The sequence below is a fragment of the Lacerta agilis genome, chromosome 5 (genome assembly GCF_009819535.1).
Source record: "Lacerta agilis isolate rLacAgi1 chromosome 5, rLacAgi1.pri, whole genome shotgun sequence".
NCBI classification, from domain to species: domain Eukaryota; kingdom Metazoa; phylum Chordata; class Lepidosauria; order Squamata; family Lacertidae; genus Lacerta; species Lacerta agilis.
In genome coordinates, this window is record NC_046316.1 from 69,302,562 (window position 1) to 69,325,024 (window position 22,463).

The window sequence follows — 22,463 nt, forward strand, 5'->3', positions numbered from 1 at the left end:
AGGTGCTACTGGAAGGATTTTTTAATTTTATATTTCATTTTAGGATTGTTCACTTTCATCTTCTATCGGTTTTGCTTAAGAGGCAGAATTTCAGATCTTCACACCAGGAAGAGTTTAAAAGTCTTGAATATATATTTGCATGTACTGTGGGTGTTAAACGCCCAGGGCCTCCGTCTACAGCTCTAGTTGCCAACATGTAATTCAGACCTCAGGCAAACATCCTGTACAGTTCTGCATGAAGGAGCTGGGAGGAAGCCCATGCGTTTCTTTACCTACCGTTTTCTAGGCTACAACATTTCGCAACATCAAGAGCTTGGAGGCACAGATGAAGTGCGCATCTTAAACCATACTTCTTCCAACATGCGTATTGCAACATTTCATGCCATATATGGTCACGGGACGGGAGTTGTCCCTCAAAGTGTGAAAAATTGAACATTTGTCTCTTGTCCCCTGGATCTCCCGTTGACCGCATGAGGCTGCTCTTTCGGCGGGAAGACCCTTGCGCGAGGCATGGGGAAAGAATATTAAACGGGAGGATGGCGTGCTTGAGACTCCGCATCCCTGTCATGCAGGAGGCGGGTACTCGTGGGCCGCTATGAGCGCGCGGGCGCGTCCTGACCAGCCGTCCTCCCCCCGCCCCGCTCGCGCACCCGCCCGCCTCCCGCGCGCCCAAGCCCTTTCCTTTCCGCCGCCCCGTCCCTCCAGCAGGTGGCGCTGCGGGGGTGCGCGGTGGGCGGGCGCGCTCGGGGCGTCCTCCGCCGCGCGGCGATTGGCTCGGGCGGGTTCTGACGTAGGAGTGGAAAGAGGCGGCGCGAGTAGTTTTGCTTCGTGCGTGCGACTGGCCCAGCCCCTCTTTCCTTTTCCTCTCTTCTGCTCTCCCGCCGGGCGCCTGAGGGAGAGTTACTTAGCGGTTCTGAGGAGCCGCTGTTGTTTCGGCAGGGGAAAACCGCCGCCGCCGCCGCTGCTGCCGCCCGCGAACCGCCGAGCTCCCTCTCGCCAGCCTCTCTCGCTCTCTCTCGCTTATGGCCAAGGAGGAGAAGAAGCCCTTCAGCCAGACTATGGCCGATTGGCGGCGGTTCATCTACAACCCCAACAGCGGCGAGTTCCTGGGGCGAACGGCCAAGAGCTGGGGTGAGGAGGGCGAGCGAGCGCGCGCGGGGAAGGGAGGGGAGGGGGCGGCCGGCACGAGGGGCGGTGGGAGGGGAGGCGCGGCGTGGCGGGAGCTTGCTTTGCCCACCACCACGCATCTCTCTCCTCCTACGTCTCACTCCGTCTCTCAGCCCTCGAGCTGGCGAGGGGGGGCCACGAGGCGGGCGGCAGCAGCAACGGCCCGGGAGCGGCTCTTGCGCGCGCCTTGCCCATGTCTAAAAATAGACCACCCGAACGTGACAGCGGGAGGAGGAGGAGGCGGCGGCGGCGGCATCATCATCATCTCAGACCCACCAAAGAGGTGGCTTTGCCTGCCGCCTTCCCCCTCCTCCCTCGCCTCGCCTTCTCAGGGGAGCCGACTAGTAGGGGCCCATTGTGAGGAGGAGGAGGGGGCTGTTTTCTTAGCTCGTGTCCCCAGCTGACTGTCGCCGCCTTCTTTCTCTTCCCCTCCCTCCTTCCCTTTCTCTCTCTCTCTCTTCCCCCCCCCCCCGCTGCTCCCCACCGCCGGGGGTTACGGAGAGACCACCTTCTGCCGTTGCCAGGCTCCTCCTTCCTGGCAAGCTGCGTCAGCGTGGACGGGGCAGGGTCCTCTTAGGGAGTCCCGCCACCCCCCACTCTCGCCCCATGTCAGAGAGAGAGGGGGGGTGGGTGCGTGGAGTGGGATAGGGAGGAGGAAAGGATTTCCCCTCGTGGGTGCGCTCCTCCTGGGGGCTGTTGCATCTCTTTTTTCGCGCCGGGAACTGTCGCCGGCTGCGCTCGGGTGGCGGGGGGGGGGGGGAAGGCTTCAGAACGGGATGTCTGTTTTCTCTTTTATTTTCTGCAGCTTTTGGTTCCACCAGTAGGTAACTCCCATCCAGCTTAGGCTAACTCCCGTGGGTGTTTGAAAAGCCGCCAAGCAGGCATGTGCCTTCTTCCTTCATCAGAACTTCTCAAGCGCTCTTTTCTTCCCTCATTATTTTTCAAACACGCTTTTGTTCTGTGGATCCTAGAGACCAACTAAGTTTGTTCTTGGTATGAGCTTTCGTGTGCATGCACACTTCTTCAGATACACCCTTCTGAGTATTACCCCTCCCCACTCCCTCACTATATTTAAGGGTCTGGTGACTTCCGTTTTAGTGTATCTGTAGAAAGCTCATACCAAGAACAAACTTAGTTGGTCTCTAAGGTGCTACTGGAATGAATATTTTATTTTGTTTTGACTATGGCAGACCAACACGGCTACCTACCTGTAACTTGTTCTGTGGATGTTAGTTTGGATTCAGTCTCTCTCTCTTTCTCTCTCTCTCTCACTCTCACACACCTGTGTGTGTGTGTGTGTGTACACAGACACACAAAGAAAGAGAGAGAGAGAGGAGGGATGGGTTGATACTTTCATCCAGGTTATAGTTGGGTTTTCCCCACCCCTTCCTTACCCAGTTTTGTCCAAAGGGCGAGGTTTCCTTGGTTTTTGTTTTAAAGGAAGTATAAATTGAGGAACTTGCAGAGAATTGCCTTTAGAATCATGGGAGAGAAATTGCTTATTTATTTTAAAGTACAGTACTTCTAAGCCCCCATTCCAGACAATGCCCATCCAAGGCAGCTTAAAACAATAAGTTATATAGAAACCGTGCAGTTGAGGTGTAGCAAACCAGAGTCAATGAGTATTTGACTGTTGGGTACGGTGCAGTGTGGACTATACTCTTGCTCATTTTGTTAGTATTCAGTATGAGCTTTGGGCACATGCTCTGAAATAAGGAAGAAGAACCCAAAGCAGAATTTACATGTCTGGCAGAAGAGGGCTGGCTGCATTGTGAGCCTTTCTTCATTCACATGGAAATAAAATCCTCATTTGCAAAATGAAGAGTGGAGAGGAAATTTCCACTATCCATTCCTCTCAGACAGGCACACCAATCACTAGGTTTCTTTCAAGTGTGTGGGTTGAGCAAGTGGGAAGTGGTAAAAAAATGAGGACAGAGGAATGTATGCTGATACAGTTTCCACTAATTATGAAAAGTACTTAAAACACTTAACATGTAATTTATCATACTTCTTGTGCAAGCAGTGTTGGTCTGTGGCTGTGTTGACTAGAGTTTATATTGTGGTGTTTGAATAATTTGTTACTTTGGGGAAATGATATTTTATCATTTAAAGAATAAATTTCATAAACAGTACTTTGGATAATTGTTAATTTTTACAGTATTTTTTAAAACTGATGGTAAGTTTTACGATAGGATTGCTGTACGTTGCTGGCATTGATGATGAGGGATTATTCCATGACACTTTAGAAGAGTACAATTCATGCTTAATGTCTGTTGTACATGCAGTCATGGAAAAGTTGAATGATGAAGTTTATTTGAGTAGTTCAGAATACTACATATTTCTAAATATGACTAAAGTACATTTTACACATACACACACACAGAGAGAGAGAGAGAGAGAGAGAAACTTTGAATTGATGGGTAGAATCCAATTGGGATTCAAATTTCTGGAATTTTCAAAATACCTGTACACTTTTTAATTAACTGGAATTTTTGAAATACACTTTTTACAGAAGGTGGGGAGAGAAATTGAGAGGAATTGGAAACAATTCCTCATAGGAGGAAAACAGTTTTGCCCGTATAAACTGAAACCGTTCACAGCTCTGTGTTGCTGCTAATGGAGAAGGGAAAATTCCCAGTAGCTTTTGGCTTATCTGGATTTATGAAGCTGAAACCTCAAAATGTGATTCCTATATTTAAAACACTTCAGCCATTCCTATAATTGTGTAAGATGCTTCCAAAGCAATTTACCTTCACTTGCAAACTTGTAGTGTGTATAGATGAGAAAATAAAGTCCTGAGGTTCTGCATATGCAGGTTGTGGGTGCTGCTTAAGCAGTACTGTGTAAGAGACAAGGTTAGCTTTCCTACTGCAAAGCCCTCCCCCCCGCCTTTTTTTTTTTAGCCATTCCTCTTGGCTATTCTATTTTAGTGGATATTCTCAGCCTTGTAGAAAAGCTGATAGCCAAGATAATTTTTTTTTATCAGCCAGGGGTTGTGTATCCCTTGAAATCTCACAGTAAATGAGTTAATGAACCCAAACTTTCCAGCTCTGTTATCTTTTCATCCACTTTTGATCTTCCTGCTGCTGTTGTGGATCTGTGGGGAAGAAGAAACTCAGAGTCAAGGCGCAGGGGGGTGGGGAAGGATTAAAAACAATCTTTACTCTGTGAAAGGGTGTAAGTCAAAATGCCTGAGGTGTATTGCATAGCACAATTTTCAGTCTTTGAGGACATATAGGAAGCCCAAGTCATAGTTCAGCTTTTATCCTGCCACTTTTCTTTTAGCTGTAACTTGTTTTGCTCTAACCATGTCATAATGTGTGTGTGTCATGCCTTTGCTGTACTCTTAAAAAAAACCACAACTCTTTGCATCCACAGTTGCTACAGTTTTGTAATTCCTAGAGTGCCAAAATTAAGTCGTTCCCATACATGAACCTAAGTGAAGGCAGATGAAGGAGTTACAGGTTCCTGAGGGGATCTTCCTCTTGCTGTTCTGGCAGGCAGGGAGGGGCCCCTTGACTCACTGGAGTGTGACCAGGCCAGATAAGCAGGCATGCTTCTGTGGCTTTGGGAAGAGTCTGCCCGCCATTGACCCAGCATGTTGCAGAAGTGAAAGCCCCGCCTGTGCAGTGGTAGGGAGTGGTCCCAGGGTTTGGGTGGGGCATATGGAGCAGATAAGTGTCTCTGGCTTGGCCACCAGCCTCTGCAGCTCCTTGCTTTGGGCATGAAGCTCTGTGGCTAGAGCTGCATCCAGCTCTGGACAGGGGACTGGGCTCACCTTGTTACTTGTTTCCTAATGGGAATGTTTCTTCTACAAGAGCCATCTAGATCCTCTTTGATTCAGGAGGGTTTGGAACAGACTGCCTTGAGAGGTGTTGGACTCTCCTTCATTGGAGGCTTTAAAGCAGATGGATGGCCACCTGTCAGGAATTCTGTAAGCTGTGATTCCTGCACTGCAGGGGGTTGGACTAGGTGATCCATGAGGTCCCTTTCAGGTGAAATATGAATTTAATACATAAATACATTACATGTATTACTTGATTTAAAGAGAGTTGGTGTAATGCCATGAAAATGTTAACCTATAGCTCCATTATTCATTTTCATATATAATTAACATGTTTTACAGCCAGAGCAGGTGCTGCAACCTTCCAACAGTTTGACCTCACCCCCAAAGGCACACTCTTCCATTGTCTCCCAAGACAGACATATGCCAACCATATAATTTTAAAGATATTTTTCAGGGTTTCATTATCTGTCAACAGTTTTTCCAAATAGCATTTTTCATGTGCATAAAACAGCCAGAAGAATAACTTGCGAGATGACTCAGAATTTTTTTTTCCTGTAAAGTTCAGATACTGATCTCTTCAAAAAAAAATAGGCAATAGCTTAATTACCCTTTGTTGTGTTGGTTGCTTTGTTTTTTCATTTGGTGAATTGGCAAGAAATGGTAGGAACAAAATCGGGTTAGCTTAGGGCAGTAAAACTTAAGTTAGTTGAGTGTGCTATGTTGGTCACAAAACATACCCCCCCCACTCCCAAATAAAAAGAAATATCTGTATTTTTAACTGTGTTCTCTTCTTTGAAGTTATTAGCACTAAGAAAATGTAATGTTACTTGAAAGGCACATGCAGTATTTGCTTTCACCAATGTAACACCACAGTGTGAAACTTACATCACATAAATGTGTTGTCCCAAGTGTCATTTAAACCACCTTTTAGGAAAGTCATAATTTCTTCCCTGATGATTTAATATTCATTGGGCCCACTAGATAAGATGGGTGGACAGATGCTATTGCTTTTAGAAGAAAGATAGTATTTTTATGTGTTAATATGTTTAGCAATTGGATTTTTTATAGTTAATTACCAGTGACTCAAATTTGGTATGGTTTAGAAAAGTGTAGAATTTTTATTTCTCTACTAGAACCCCACCATGCTTCCCCTCAGATTCATCATGGAGGCAGGCCAAGCCTGATTGGGTGTCCCTAGCTAGGTTGAATAAGATCATCTAGGATGGGGAGGTTTTTTGGTTCAACAGGCCAGATGCTTATCAGGGTCACCCTGTGGCCAAAACATGACAGGTGGGTGGAGTCTCATCTAGAGATACAAAAATTTATCTCAAGAGCAGAAGGTTTCTTGCCTTGCTTCAGGGAAGAGTTGGTTGGCATCTACCTGTCTCAATAGACAAAGGAAGAATGCACAATTTGGGGTAAAGTCAAACACTTGGAGAGTTACAGTGCCTGCTGTGGCTTTAGAGACCAATATGGGAGAGACACATTTTATTGCAGCTGTGGGCCTGGGGCAGATGCTTCAGGGAATCCTGTAAAAGACAGCCTTGAATACAAAGTATTACAGTCATACCTCATGTTGCGAACACTGTGGGTTACATTTTTTCAGGTTGCGCTCACGCCAAACCCAGAAGTACCGGAAAGGGTTACTTCCGGGTTTCAGCGCTTGTGCATGCGCAGAAACGCTAAATCACGCATGTGCAGAATTGCGAGCCACGTGTGCACAGAAGCTTCACTGCGGGTTGCCTCCCGCACAGATCACGTTCACAGCCCGAGCGTCCACTGTACTGAAATTTCAAATGTAATTTAAAATAAACACCACAAACACAGGGAATTCCTGTGGCATTTCTCTCACCTGCCAATGATGATAAATGTTGGGTTTAAAAAACAACAACAATTAATTAGAGTGTTAAGCATAAATTAGTAGTTGCCATATGGACTTGATGATGACCTGAAATTTGTGAATGTATACTAAAGTGTCATATGCACAAGGTCTTGCTTTGGAGGCATTTATTTGTGGGTATCTATAAATGAATTGTCACGTGCTACGTTGGTCACAGGACATTGGTCACAGGTCTTTTGCCAGAAAACCTTTTCCCTGCAAAGTTTCCAATAAACACTGCCATATGTCAGACACATACTCACGAAACATTAGCTCTTTGTGCATATTACTGCAGGTTGAATTTTTATTTTGATTTATACTTTTAGAGAAAACAATTATCCAAGTTACGGATGAAATATTGAGGTTGCAAAACTGTTGTATGGGTCACAGCTTTTAAAATACAATAAAATGAAAGCATTTAAACTGCCTGTGGCATTTTATTATTTTTGAAGGGATGATCAAGCCAGTTAACACACAAAGATAAATGTTTTAGACCAATCAGGAATTTGCACAGCAAGTGCGACTAACATTGTGGTTCATAATGTGGTTAATATTGGGAGCCAGAAACTTGCAAGTTACATGTAGTGTACTTGGCTTCTTGAAATAACTTCCTGTATCTCATCAGCATTATCTATTGAGTTTCTACAGTATTGATATTGCCCAACGCTTGACCTATTCAGTGTGCTCATTTTTCAAATTGTGAATTAGTCTACCAGCCAATCATTGGAACAAGTGCTGCTTCCTTCATCTACGAAAAATTGAAGGGTGCTGAGTGCTGCACAGGCATGAGCTTTCAGTTCCCCAGGGATAAAAATGTGAAAGCATAAGGCCAACCTGAAGCCTAAAGTGAGTGTATAGGGAGCTGGGCTTGGAGGGCACATTCCCTGTGGGTTCATCTCAGGCTAGAAGCCAGGAAAATAAATGCCTGCAAGTAAATTACCTATAAATTAATGGGAACTTTGCTGTCCAAAAATGATTAATGAAGTGTTACTTTTGAATGGCGATCTTACATCTTGCAGAAAGATATTGATCTATCCATTAAATTCCCAGCACTTGTTTTTGGAAATATCTGGGCATATATCAATTCCATGCAAATGTTTTTGCTTGGTGCCCTTGTTCTCATCTCTAAACAGCAATTACTGCATGCCAAAAGGCATATGGGCTGTATAAACAAAAAAGGTGGTTTTTAAAAACAGTAATACCTAGATAGTACAAAACTATCTGTATATCAGTGTCTGAATTATTATAGCCTGTTAAAGTGTACTTTGGTTAGGAAATACCTGAGTTATAAAGAGGAAACTTGATTTAAATGGTGGTTCTCATGGTGATTTGAATTGCTGCTTTAAAGACCTTTATTTAAATTTTTCTACTCTCGAGGCTAGATCATGGGAAAGGTAACTTCCTTATAGTTAATATACTGGGGAAGGGCATTTGTACCCAACCTAGGGCATTTGTAAAGTTATGGAGTTGTAAAGACTGCATGTTCCCTGCCCAATAAACTCATCTGGAAAGACGCCAAAGCTGTTACATTGGGTTTTAATGACTTTTGGGAGAAGTATTGGTTAAGGTGAAAGGGTGTCAGAGCAAAGGGGGCATTTCAGCTCAGCTGCTATGATTACAGAGAGGAAAATGGCATTGATATGTACTGGCTCCAAATTCTCTGCCTATTGTAGCATATTGGTTGGCAGCACTGATCGCTAGTCTTTCAGGAATCTTGCATGAATTTGGGAAATGTGTAGTACAGCATTGTAAATAAGCCTGCAAAAATTACTTGCCTGCAGTCTTTTCTATCTTTTTTTACTAGCCTGCTAGGAGACTAGATGTCCATGTGTCCTTACTGGCTGTTTCTGTGACTAGTTTCAAAATGCAGGATACTAGCCTATTAGCAGAGTAGTTTAAAATGCCTATTAACAGACTGGGGGGGGGGGGGAATAAAGCTGAGGAACAGGTTACCAGCAGGGGCCAGGTGGACTGGCAGAGGGTATGGAGTGATCTGTCCTTCCCATTTTGTCACCTGCATTTAATTCCTTTCTGGAGGTCTGTTTGTAACCCAAAACCACTTGTAACATGAAGTGCGTTTTCACTAATGGCACTGCTGGTGCACAACTTCTGCTTGCATCCCGGGACAAAGTTTGCAACAAGGTGGCATCTACTTCCGGGTTAGCAGATCTTGTAACCCACAGCGTTCGCAGGGAGGATGGTACGTAACACGAGGTTCCACTGTATATGGCTACCCAGTCAGATTGTTAAAGACAAGGCTAGTGTGGTCATTCTGTCCCCGTTTACTTTGCTTGCTGGAGATTATGCTGCAAGAAGCTCAGTGATGTATAGGAAGAGAAAGAGTTTAAGGTGACTTGTTCTCCCATCTTCTTGTTGATTGTTGAGTCTATTATCTTGGTTTGAAAGAACATTTATCCATTCCAGATCAATTCCTTGAACCAGCCATGGCCTCCAGGAGCATTCTGTCTGTGCATATGCACACATGCTTTATTGGGAAAATGCTGGTTTCTTTTATCCTTTGATTTGAACCTAGCTTGTGGTCGGGTGTTTTATCAGGGAAGCTCCCACAACAACATTGTGCTTTACTTTTTCTCCATAGAAATTAACTGAAACTGATACAGATAGGGACTGAAGAGGATCCCAGCCATTTTAAAAGAAGTTTGCTCCTATCTGTGAAGCTTTATACCATTCCTTAGTCATTTCTTAATTAACCTGGCTGGTGACAGGCCCTTTTCTTGCCTTTCAGATTATTATTTTCAGCCTATGTTGGCTTGTATGCTGTGCTGGTATTTTTACTTACTGGTTTTATATATTATGATGGAATAGTGGAAGTTATTTCAGAATGCTGGGAACTGGCATGATATATAATAAAAATGATTGTCACGTGTTTGCTGTTAGCATCATCCAAAAATCTTAGAACTGTATACAGTGGTAACTCAGGTTAAGAACTTAATTCGTTCTGGAGGTCTGTTCTTAACCTGAAACTGTTCTTAACCTGAAGCACCACTTTAGCTAATGGGATTTCCTGTTGCTGCTGCACCGCCAGAGCACGATTTCTGTTCTTATCCTGAAGCAAAGTTCTTAACCTGAAGCGTTATTTCTGGGTTAGCAGAGACTGTAACCTGAAGCATCTGTAACCTGAGGTACCACTGTATATGTTTGTTTTTTTGTAACAATATGTACAGTATGTTTGGGTCTACATTCTGTGGAAAACACTTCCTAGCCACATCGGGCTGAACGATGGGAGTGGAGACACTCCTTCAGGTATACAGGACCGAGGCCGTTTAGGGCTTTAAAGGTCAGTACCAACACTTTGAATTGTGCTCGGAAACGTACTAGGAGCCAATGTAGATCTCTCAGTGTTATGTGGTCCCGGCGGCCACTCCCAGTCACCAGTCTAGCTGCCACATTCTGGATTAATTGCAGTTTCTGGGTCACCTTCAAAGGTAGCCCCACGTAGAGCGCATTGCAGTAGTCCAAGTGGGAGATAACCAGAGCATGCACCACTCTGGTGAGACAGTCTGTGGGTAGTATGCTGTTGCTTATAAGGATTTCAGTAAAAAAACTAAAGTTCTGATTTTGTTTGAATGTAACATTGAATCCACATTAAGCATGAGATGTATATCATCTATCTATCTCAAATATTTCTGTTTCAATACATGTACTCAGCTATTTTTTCAGACCTATCCAGCATGTAAAATTAACCTGGCACACTTCAAAGCATCCCCCCCTACTTAGCCAATGTTGAACATGCTAAATCAAATCTCAGTCTTTTTAGGGCAGTGGATTCCCCCCACCTCCCAGAAATCCTTGTTCCTAAGAACTGATAAAACCAATTAATAGGTCTTCATGACTTTTTATCATTAATTACATATATCCATAGGATACTGGTGTTTCCATTGTTCTGCAATCAATGCAAAACTCTTCACGTTCTTGTTGAAACTGCCTGCTGAAGAATGCAAGCCCAAACATTTGCTGGTAGGGAATGAAAGTACACTTCCAAGATCTACACAGAATTATCTCGTGGCACCTTAAAGACTAGGACTACATCCACATCATCGGTTGCTGTAGTCCACAAAAGCTTAGTTCACAATTGATTTGCCTTCAAGATTTTGCAAAACTTTTTTGTTTCAACAGACTAACACGGCTATCCTCTGGAAAGTCTTAAGATCTACTTAATAAAACTGACCATCCAGTCTGGATAGCAGCGGAGCTATGTATGCTCCATTTCAAAATGCAACATTTCCTCTTATTTTCCTGTTGTTAACCTGCCCTCTTATTTTGCTTGTTTTGGCTGGGGGGTGGTTGGGTCACATTTCCCTCGAAGTGGGGAGTTTGCAAGCTGCAATATTTTTTTTATTGTAGATACACAGATAAATGTGTCCAGAAGAGTTACATGGACAACATCTGAGTTGCAGTGTGCCTTCCTGAGGCCAAGGATCTTGGCATTGTTGTTCATACTTTGGTAATTTCCTTGGATTGTTGCAGTAGTCTGTAGACCATAAAGAGCTTAGGGACCGTCAGTTTGCTTCTAAACACAATTCATGGTGATGCTTCTGACCTGTAAAGCCAGCTTTTAACTGTTAAATTACTTTAAACATACACTTATCTTCAAGTCTCATTCATAAGTACAATTCTAGACATTGGTGAAGTAAAAGTGAGCTTTCATGAGAGATGCTTTACATCCTATGCAAGAGCCATCATTATTTCATTGCTGTATCCAATAGTGAACTTTTTCCAACACAGCAGTGAAAGAGGGCTACCACAGAAAGGTTGAGGATTCTGGCAAATTTTGCAGATTCAGCAGGTATTCAGAAAAATGTTAGTTTGTGAACTTGAGAAAAAAGAGTGAAATGAGCAAAAATATATTGACCAGCCTGAGACTGGTCATTGCACAACCACAGTTAACCATGGAGATCGTGCATTTCATTCTGGTGTTCAGAAGTTCAAGATCAACCTCCAGCAAGTTGCTGAGGTACACAGCCCTGCCTTTAAAAAAGCAACTGCTGGTATGTTAGAACATCAGAAATATCCCCACAATCCTACAGAGGAGCAGCTTGTACCATTTTATATCCTTCTCATGCATGCTTTTTTCTGCTGTTCTTTCCTGTCATAGACCTCCTCCCTTTCCTGAAGCCCTGGACTTGGAGCAGAATGCTGTTGCCTCTCTTCTCCCCTTCTTTTTCTCTAGGAAAGAAAAGGAAGTTGCAAGATGCTGTACTGTATTCTGCATTGAGGCTGATTTTAAAGAACTTTTAAGAACTGGTGCTTGAGTTTGCTTCTCCCCCCCCCCTTCATTCCTATCCTCTTTTCCTTGTGTCGTGTCTTTTAGTTAGTCCTTGCCACCTGCCTTACAACCTTACTTCTGATTTCTGTAAGCTTCTCTAGGAGCATTTTCAGTTAAAGAGCAGGGTAAAAATATTTTTTTAAAAAAGAGTTGGAGGCAGGGAGCGGAACCTGGAGTGGGCTTTTGTGGAAGGAAATGCTATGTTTACTGGCCTTTTCGCCTTAGTATTAAAAGTGGTTCCTGTCGGGCTGTAGCCAGGCATGTTTTTAACACTTGATGTTTTTATTATGTTTTTAGATATGCTGTAAGCCGCCCAGTGTGGCTGGGGAAACCCAGCCAGATGGGTGGGGTATAAATAAAATAATAATAATAATAATAATAATAATAATAATAATAATAATAATAATAATAGTAATTACTACTACTACTACTAAAGGCATGATTAGGGGTGAGTGTGAAGAACAGACCATCTGCCTGAGGCAAGAGAGTTGAATAATTTGAGGTGGCAGAGAGAAGTGTTTATGGAAAGCTGTTAGACAGGAGTTTGTGGGAGGGAATTATGTATGGATGTTTGGGGGCAGGAAGACTGTGTTTGTTTCCCACTAACAATCAGTAACAATAAATGGAACAGTTACATGTTAGTTAACTTGTCGATTTCAAAATGCGAAGAACAAATTCCACCTAATTTTCCTTCCCTTTCTGAACCAATGTTGCATACATTTTACCGTCAGCAATAGTATATGCGTTGCCTGCCTCAGCTAGCATGACCAGTAATCAGGAAAGATGATCAATTAGATCAACCATCAACTAAAGGCCATCATGTTGGCTGTCCAGTAGTTGCTATTTCAGGCTCTTCTGTTACTTAAATCTCCAATTCTTTATATTCCTGTCTTACAAAAGCTTCAGCATCCAAAGAGAAGAACGAATAGGAATGTTTAAATATTAAATTGTGTACTCGCCCCATCAATTTCATTGAAGAATGAGAAGTGAGGGCAAGTATCACACCTGTTCTGACTATTTGAATGATATTCAAAGTGTAATTAGGAAAACCTTCAGAGGCTGCCACTGTTAGTTTTGCTGTCATTGATAACTCCCAGAAACTTCAGGAAGCAGCCCCTTTAACCATAAGCATTAATGAGAAATTTGAATGACTATAAGTGGCATGTGTTGGGTTATGAATTGTAGGTGCATACTGTTGCTCCATCATGACAATTGCTACATAAGAAAAGCCCTTCTGGACTAGACCAAAGACCTATCTAGTTCAGCATTCTGTTCTCACACTGCCAACCAGATATCTGTGGGGAGCTCACAATCAGGATAGCTGTGTTATATAGCACATCTGTGATCCCCAGCAACTGGTACTGGGTGGAATATAGGTACAGCCATTGATAGCTTAAACTTTAAAACACACACACACACACAATGGTAATAATTTTTTAAGCCACCCAAGTTGCTTACCATTACTACATCTTGTTTTACCAAATTCCGTAGTTTTAACTAAGCACTGTGTATAATTATTTTGCTTTGTCCTGAAGCTTCCAGCATTCAACTTAATTAGATGGCCTCAGGTGAGGTGGTGTTATGTGAGAGGGAGGAAAGTCTAAATGGACATTCTCCTTCCATAATTCTATACATCTCTATCAGAGCTTCCTGATAGCTTTCCTAAAAGAAATGACAGTCAGCATGCTAACCATTATGATGGGTCTCAAAGGCCCTGCTTTGTGTATGCCCCCCTCACTGTAGTGAGTGGGTGATGGCTGGAGACAGGACATTTCAGCTGTGGCACTTTGGCTTTAACACTCTTTACAGAGGCTTGCCTGGAGATACCCTCTTTTTTTTGGTTGTGGAAGACATTTTATTTGCCCAGGTCTTTTAATTCTGATTTCTGCTGGATTTTGAATGGCCTGCTGTAGCTTGGTGGTTTGGATTTTCAAAAAATGTTTAATGTTTTTATTTGTAAACTGCTCCCTGAGCCATGCTGAACAGCAACTAGTGATTTAAGCAGAGAGTTAACTAGACCAGTGGTTTTCAGCCAGTGTGGGGGTGCCATGGGCAAGACTGGCCTTTGTCCCTCCCTCTTCTGATGCCCTCTCACATCTCTGCCCCCCCCCCAAGGCTTGTGTGGCTGTTTGCTTCATGTTTAGCTTTGGGTAGTCTCCATGGGGCTGCTAAGGCTGGGGGCATTCTCTTCCCAGGGGCCCCTGTGGGGGAGTGTGAGGAGGCATCTCTCTTGGGGGGGGGCACAGAGAAGTGGTGGCTGCCTGGAGTATTCCCAAGGAGAGGAGCAGAGGAGGCTGGGGGAACACTTCACAAGGGAGGCTGCCAGCTTTGCAGGCAATGGGTAACATAACTGGGCTTCTGAGGCTCAGAGCATGTTTCCTCACAGGGGAGCCACAGAAAGAATGTAGTAGTTGGTCAAGGGAGCCGTGGAGTCAAAAAGGTTGAAAACCTCTGAGCTAGACTATAAGGTGAAAACTTGTGTAGCAGTGAAGATTCCAAAACTTTGCAGAGGGAGAACTCAAGGCACCTAAACAGCGCAAGCTGAAACAACACACTACAACCTATCAAATGTCTTCAAACCAAACTAGGGTACTTTTGAGTTTTTCCCTTGCAACACTAGCTAGCTCTTACAACATACATAAAGCAATATGCAGCCATCTGAAGGTGGGAGATTGTAAGAGATAATGTATGCAGCTGTGTATGAATGAGCTTGTACTCATGGCCCACCTGGATGACTGACAAACAGCTGCAGCTGAACATTATATTAAAGCCTGCTCGGTTCTCATAGGAACATGGGAAACTTCCTTATACCAAGTTAAACCATTAGTCCAACTATCTCGGTACTGTTAAGATTGACTGCAGAGTGACTTTCTAGGGTTTCAGACAGCAGTCTTTCCCAGCATTACCTGGAGAAACCAGTAATTGAACCTGGGGCCTTTTACATGCAAATCATGTGCTCTTCCACTAAGCTATGGCCTTCCCCTGGAATGGCTATGAGGAAGAGTTTGGAGGTTTTTGTTTCTTTTTTCCATTAACCACAGCTGGCTTTGTCATCTGCACCAGCAAAATGTATTTTTTAACAAGTCAGCTTCAAACCATGAGTGATCAAGCTGGCTTGTATAAACAAGCCATAGGTAACATTAATCATAATTAATTGCAGGGGCTGCCAACCTCTTTGGGAGCTTAGGCACATTTGCAAACTTGTGCACACACACTAGAGTCATACACAGCTGCACACTTGGCAACCACACGCAGGCATGCACACACACACACACCAGTAATTAAGCATATGTGTTGCCATAGTACAATACCATCAACTTCCTTTCATTTATGGTTCTTTCTCCCCCCTGGAATTGAGCATGTGATGAAAACAGCAGTCAAGGCTAGACAATAACCCGACTCATCTTATCTCTGCTGTCTCTGATAATAGCCCTTCAAGGCTCCTAGAAACAGCTGCATGGCCATCTTGTTTTGTCTTTATCAGACTCTGTGTTGTAGAATATGTGTCTGCCTATTTCATTTTTTTGTGCTTTCAAACTTTTTAATATATTGCTTTTTAAGAATCTTTACCCTAAATACACTTGATTTGAATATTTAAGTATGTTTTATGGGTAAAAGATGTCTGATAGATGGAGTTGCGGCACTTTCTCTCATATGAGCTTCTCTAATGAAAATGTTCCCTCCTCCAGCTGCTATTAGCCCTCCAGTGGACAAAAAGGCACGTGCTCCACATTGTACCTTACTTCCCCTTCCTCCTTGCAGTAGGGCTATTAGGAGCTGGATGGGGGCAAGAACAATTTTTGCCAAGAAAGCAATGTAAGAGGAAATAGCCATATCTGGTTCTTCAAGTCATGTGCTAGTCAGGTAGCCAATGTGGTGCCTGCCATATGTTGGACTACAGCTCTCATCATCCCTGACCACTGTCCACGGCAGGGGCTCATGGGAGTTATAGGCCAACAACAACTGGAGGGCACCATATTGGCTACCCCTGTGAATTTAATGTTTCCCTAAACAAGTTATTCAGCAAACAACATATTAAATATTATTCCTTATTATATGTTTCAGAACACATGTATGGTGGAGGCGGCTTACTCTACCCCCACTGTATGTGTGCTAATAGATATGTTGCAGATGTGCTGGTAACTGCATGTCCAGTCAGGGCAGCATACTGCAATTGTAATGGTGCTGCCTTATACATTTCTGTTCCCCAAAACCTGCTCATTTTTTCCCATCAGTGCTGCAATGGACCATTGACATAAGGGTTTCATTAGTTGGGGCAACCAAGTGGCAGAGCTGCTAGATAACACAGTGTTGTAACTTGGTGTTCATCTTGCCCAATAGCATTTAATTGCATTTAATTTAATTGCAAAACTTTCTGCCCACCAGGTTGGTTGGTAAGGTATGCACAATACTCTGGGAATGTTGCTGTAGCATAAATTTTTCTTCTGCATTTACTACAAAATCATTTCTAAATAATACACCTTCAAAAACTGAAATATCAAGTATGGGATTAGGGGAAAGAATATTAAAGGTTAGCTCAAGCAATGTTGTTCCTTGTTGATTTCAGTATGGTGAGTGTCAGGTTTCAGCTGAAGTAAGCAGCATAACTAGAGGCCTAGGTAGCATCAGTAGCAATGCTGCTGCTGCTACTATACAGTGGTACCTCAGGTTAAGAACTTAATTCGTTCTGGAGGTCGGTTCTTAACCTGAAACTGTTCTTAACCTGAGGTACCACTTTAGCTAATGGTGCCTCGCACCGCCACCGCCCGATTTCTGTTCTCATCCTGAAGCAAAGTTCTTAACCCGAGGTACTATTTCTGGGTTAGCGGAGTCTATAACCTGAAGCGTCTGTAACCTGAGGTACCACTGTAAATGCTAGTTCACCAGCTATGGCCTTTCTAGGTGGGGATAGCCTAGCCATAGTATTTTATATACATTACTGTAATGTGCTATGTGGGCCTACCCTTGATTCAGAAGTTGCATTTAGTTTTACAGCATCTTCACTGGTTGCCTGTTTGCAAATGTGTTAATCATAAACTATAAAGTCCTAAACAACTTAAAAGCCAGATACCTGAAAATGTGCTTCTCTGTATCATCAGCTAGCCCATATGCTTAGATCTATATGGTAGGCTCTTCTTGCTGTCCTGCCGATGAGTGAACTCTGCAGTGTGGTGATATGAGAAAGGGTCTTCTCTGTGGTAGCACCCCATCTGTAGAACTCCTTTCCCTTGGAGGTATGGCTGGCACCAACATTATTCACTTTTTAGCATCAGTTAAATCATGTACCTCTTTACTTAGGCCTTTGCAGGAAATTGATCTGTTTAACACTAATAGTAATGATGATTGTATGTTGTATTGTATTGTATTGTATTGTATTGATGCATTAAATATATTGCTAACTTCTAGCATCCTGTGTGCTTTTTTGCAGGCTTAATTCTGCTGTTTTATCTTGTATTCTATGGCTTCTTAGCTGCACTCTTTACATTCACAATGTGGGTTATGCTTCAAACATTGCGTGATGATATACCCAAGTATCGTGACCGCATTTCTAGTCCAGGTAAGTGTGCAATCCTCTTCTTGGATAAAGTTTGCATTCAGACTTAAACATCAATAGATATTTTATTATAATAGTTTTCTTAAGTTGGAAGCATTTACCATTGCCAGCATTACCCTGAACTTCTAGGTTTCTTTGCTCTTGTTACTGCCACTCATCTGAAGACCTTCACATAAGCATTAAAATAGCAAAAGAAATAAAGAAGATTGATAGGCAGCTGTTTTCTTACAACAGTTGACACAAGGTAAACGTGAAAACAAAATAAGATCTGGTCAGTAATTACATGGCATAAGGAACAGAGGCATGCATTTCCTTATGTATTATAATGCAAACTACATTGGTTGTCCTTAATTTGGGGAAAGTGGTGGTTCTGATTTAGAGATAAACCCATATCCTTTTTTGGACCCAAATTCACAGTGTTAGGGGTTTTCTTTTCTTTTCCCAACTCTGCCGCAATGAGTCAGTTAACAAGAAACATTTATGATCTTCCAAACTGTGATTGGAAATACCAGGAACAAGTACAGATTCACCAATCATAGAGGCTACATGCCAGGGCGTAGTGTGAACCAGCACTTGCCAATATCTTCAGTTTCTGCATCTCAGTGGAGAATGCCTGCCATTATATGGCCAAAATGGTAGCAGCTATGGTTTGCAGAAGTTTTTTTTTTTTTTTAAGTTAGGAAAAAATAGGAAGTGGAACACCCTCATAAGGATTTGGTGACACTATGTTGGTCACATCTGCACCATGTATTTAAAGCACTGCTATACCTCGTTAGCAAAATAATAATAAATCCTGGGAAAATGGTAGTTTAAAGGTGCTGGAAGTTGTTAGGAGACCCACCTATTCCCCTCACAGAGCTACAGTTGCCAGAGTAGTTTAACCACCAATCCCTCTTCCCAGGGAACTCTGGTAGTTAACTTCATAATTGGGGGAAGCCTGAGTAAACAAATACTTTTAAAACAGGCTCTGAAATAACCATGTAATTGAAGCTTGCCTAATCTTAAGAGGTAGGGGACTGAATACTGCAGCTTGGGTTCTGAGTAGTTGATATCGACCCTGCAGGGGTTTGACGGTTGGGGATTTGCCTGGAGAAGAGAGAGTACCTTACAACATCCCTGCAGTGTTATCCATTGCTTTTATCCTTGCACTGCAGGCTGGGCCTAGAGAATAGTATATAACAACCATGCAATATAGCTCCCCAATATGCCTCTATTCCAGGTAAGAGGACTTTGGTAAGAGTAGTGTACAGCAGCACTGCAGTGTAGTCCACTATTATTGCATGCCAAAGGTGGGGTTACTTAAGTTGCTACCTCGGACCTCTGCCCAGGGAAATAAAAGCATTAGTTGTGTGGAGAAGCCTCACCCTCTGTTTACTTCTATGCAGACTGTACTTTATAAATGTTTTTTTTTTAATTGCACATGAGGTAAGACCCAAGCTAAGCAGGGGCTGCTGCCTTCAGTGTTTCTTGAAGCCCTTTAGCTACAGACTCAGACACCCCCCCCCACCATTTTGTTATGGGGCCCCACTTGTCTATTTCTTTAACATTTCGCATGTGCCTTAATTTCCTAGCGTGATATAAGGTGGCATCAGACCACAGAGAGTGATTAGTGGGGGTAAGCAGAACTAGTAATTTTTACACTGCGTGGTATGTGGACTGGACAGCTAAACTCAATGTTGAAATCTTGACTCAACTTGCATTAGCCCTCCATTAAACAATACATGCAAACAAGTTTGAAACAGAGTAAGATACTGGCTAATGCTTAGTGTGACTAGGCCTTCAATTTCAGTGTCTGAGTACACGAATGCACCATTGATGTTCTGTGGGCCTCACTATCACTGGCTTCGGGGAGTTGATTTGATTGAAGTTACTGTTTCTTGGATTGCTCTGTTATCACCCTTGCATAAAAAGACACACCTTAAATGTAGAAAGTGAAATGTAATCTTGAATCAGTAAAACTATAATGCTGCCATTTAAATCATTTGACTATTGAAGGATACGTTTTCTAAAATTGACCTAAATACTGTAATTACTTTCAGATCATTATGTACAATAGAGGTGGACAGGTCATTCCTTCATGATCTCTATAAAGTCCAGATAAATATGTTTTGGGGAGGGATTTATCTGTCAGAATAATTCTTTATGAGAAGTGTTATGAATTAGCAGCTAGCTTTGGTTTCCTTTTTGTTTTTTTGTAGGGCTAATGATTTCACCAAAGCCAGATACCGCACTGGAATTTTTACTGAACAAAAATAAGTCAGCAAGTTACGCTGTTTATGTGACAAAACTTCACGAATTTTTAGGAGGTATGTATAAATATTACATTTTGCAAGCAACTTATTTAAAATATTAACAGGAATGAAAAGTAGCTCCCTTCCATCTGTTAGTGCTAGTACGTGATCAGGTCATTGTATTCCCCCCCCCATCAATCAATCAATCAATCAATCAATATTGTGTATAAAAGAGTGAGGTAGCTTTGTTCAAAGTTTTGAGAACTACTGGCAATCTGAACAGCAAGTCTTCTTTAAGTCAGTAGGCACACCCTCTGTATTTAATTGAAACATGTAATAAACTGTGTATACTCTGTGCTAAAAAGAAAAATGGATTCTGTGCCGAGTCAGCTTCTATTCTGCATTAATAATTTATTCCTGAAGGTTCTAGGCCATACCCAACTTTTAGAAAATTATGTTGGTGGCTTATTTCTTACCTACATATGGTGACTGCCATCTTTCTTTGAGAATGGAGACCTAGTTGCCATTAGTCACACCTCTTTAGATGCTCAAGATTGGTCACTGTGCTGCAGTCGCCATGAGACTGGTCTTGAAAATCGTTCATTAATGTCAACTGGTAGAGAATGCTGCCTGCTGTATGTTGAAGGGAAATGGGAGCATATTGCCTATCAGGAGACTGAGGTGCCATGAGGCAGTGTGTCACTAGTGGATGTGAAAAGGTTCTTGTATGATTGTCCAGGGCCCTTCTGGTGAAAGAGAGGCTGGGCTGCAAAGGTGTTCAGGAGCAGTGAGAAATCTCCTAAAACCAGAGGGGTAACGCTGCACTGTAAACCATACTTTGGAACCTTGAAGGAAAAATGCACAACTATGTATTCAAATAATACAAGTCTGTATAATCCCAACCATTTTAGCATGTAATAAACCTGCGTCATTGCAAAGTTGAAAGCCACTGGGCTGGACCTTCTGCCTTAATTTGTACAGTGCCTAGTTCTGCCATCTAGCTTCAACAAGCTTTCTTCTGCCATTAACTGCCATAGAAGTATGCCTTCAGTGAAAAGCATGCCAAAAAAGCAGCACATTTGGTACATGGATAGCACTCGGGGGGGGGGGGGATTTGTGATCTAAATGGCCAACCTCCAAGTACTAATCTGTGGGCTAGAACAGTCCAACCCCCTGTCATACATGGTTATAATGTTGGCATTCTTTCCACCTATGAAATGTATGCCCTGTGCTATGAGGTTACTGACTCGTGGAAAGCTAAGGAGCAAACATACTTTGAAAAATCTCTGCAAGGGGCAGACCAACAGTGTTCTTATTGCATTTCCAGAATGCATGCCATCCCATGTGCAATCGTATTTATATGAGAGAACACATGCAAGACTGATTTCTGCCTTTCATTATAAATGAAATTGAGCAGACGTAACACACCCTAGTTAATATATGGCAAAGCTACCAGTGCTTTGGAAGCCGGATCTAGGACTACTGGTCCTTCTAGACAGGGAAGGGAATCATGGAATTGCATCTGAAGCTGGTGTGGTTTTCTGTGCTGTATTCTTGGATAGAAAGTTGCAGGGCACTGCCAGCTACAGTTTATAAGTGGGCATCTGGGATACTTGTAGCAGTGCATTTGGATAGCTGAGAGGAGGGAAGATTGACAAATTGCAGCTGTACCTTGTCTTTCACCCGTTCACAGCAAGCAGAAGCAAATTATCCACGGTTGCAGATTTCATGATGAAATGCCATGTTTTCCACAAGAATATTTTTAACGGTATTCAGACTTGAGTTCAGACTGTAATTCTGCCTTGAACTGTTACATGCACATAAACACCAGTGTGCTACCTTTTGTGAATCCATCTGTAACTGACATTAAGTGATAATTGTAGACTGTGAAGAAGTGGGTAAAGTTTCTTGGTAAAGTTTATTTAATGCAATCTTGTGAATAATCCCACAAACATTATGAACCTTCAGTTCTTTACTAGTCTGCTACTATCCTGTGTTTCCTTACTGGCTGTGGAGGCGGTAGAGGGACATGGATGAGATTCCTGTTTGTTGCCAGCATGGAAACAGAGTACAGACTTGAGCTAGGCAGAGAAGCAAGGACCAGGTTTTGCAGGACTCACAATTATATTGCTTCTCCTAGGTAAATGCATAAAATTAGAGTTGTAGAAAGAAGGATAATACAATTTGTCATGACTGTAATAAGTATTTAGTTGAGTTTGATTAGATTAAATTGGTAAGACATTAATGATTTAATGAATGAAAGAACTGTTGATGATTTATATTTTCTAGGTCCTGGCTTTATAAAAATGTGATTGCTTCATTATGTTTTTTGTAATTTGATTATAGCCAAAATCAAAATAAAGTATGTGTATAAAATATATATTTAAAAGAAAGGAAAGAAGGAATAAGAGTAACTGGTCTTGCTGATGAAAGGGAATGAAATTGGTTTGGCATTTCCTGGAGCAGATTATATTGGGGTATGGGTGTGCTGTAGCGGTTCAAGTGTACTTGATTCCTTAGTTTAGCCAAGAACCTGTTTACACAAGGTAGACCCTCCT

The 22,463-nt window shown here is 42.5% G+C and overlaps 1 protein-coding gene across 1 annotated transcript in view; it reads left to right on the forward strand.

Moving 5' to 3' along the window:
* The first annotated feature begins 977 nt into the window (after nt 1–977).
* Nucleotides 978–22,463, forward strand: part of ATP1B3 (ATPase Na+/K+ transporting subunit beta 3) — a 34,323-nt gene continuing 12,837 nt past the window's right edge. Inside the window, exons 1-3 of the mRNA XM_033150374.1 lie at nt 978–1,131; nt 17,549–17,677; nt 19,873–19,980. Of these exons, the coding sequence (XP_033006265.1) occupies nt 1,023–1,131; nt 17,549–17,677; nt 19,873–19,980 (346 nt within the window). The 5' untranslated portion in view covers nt 978–1,022. The remainder of the gene's footprint in view (nt 1,132–17,548; nt 17,678–19,872; nt 19,981–22,463) is intronic.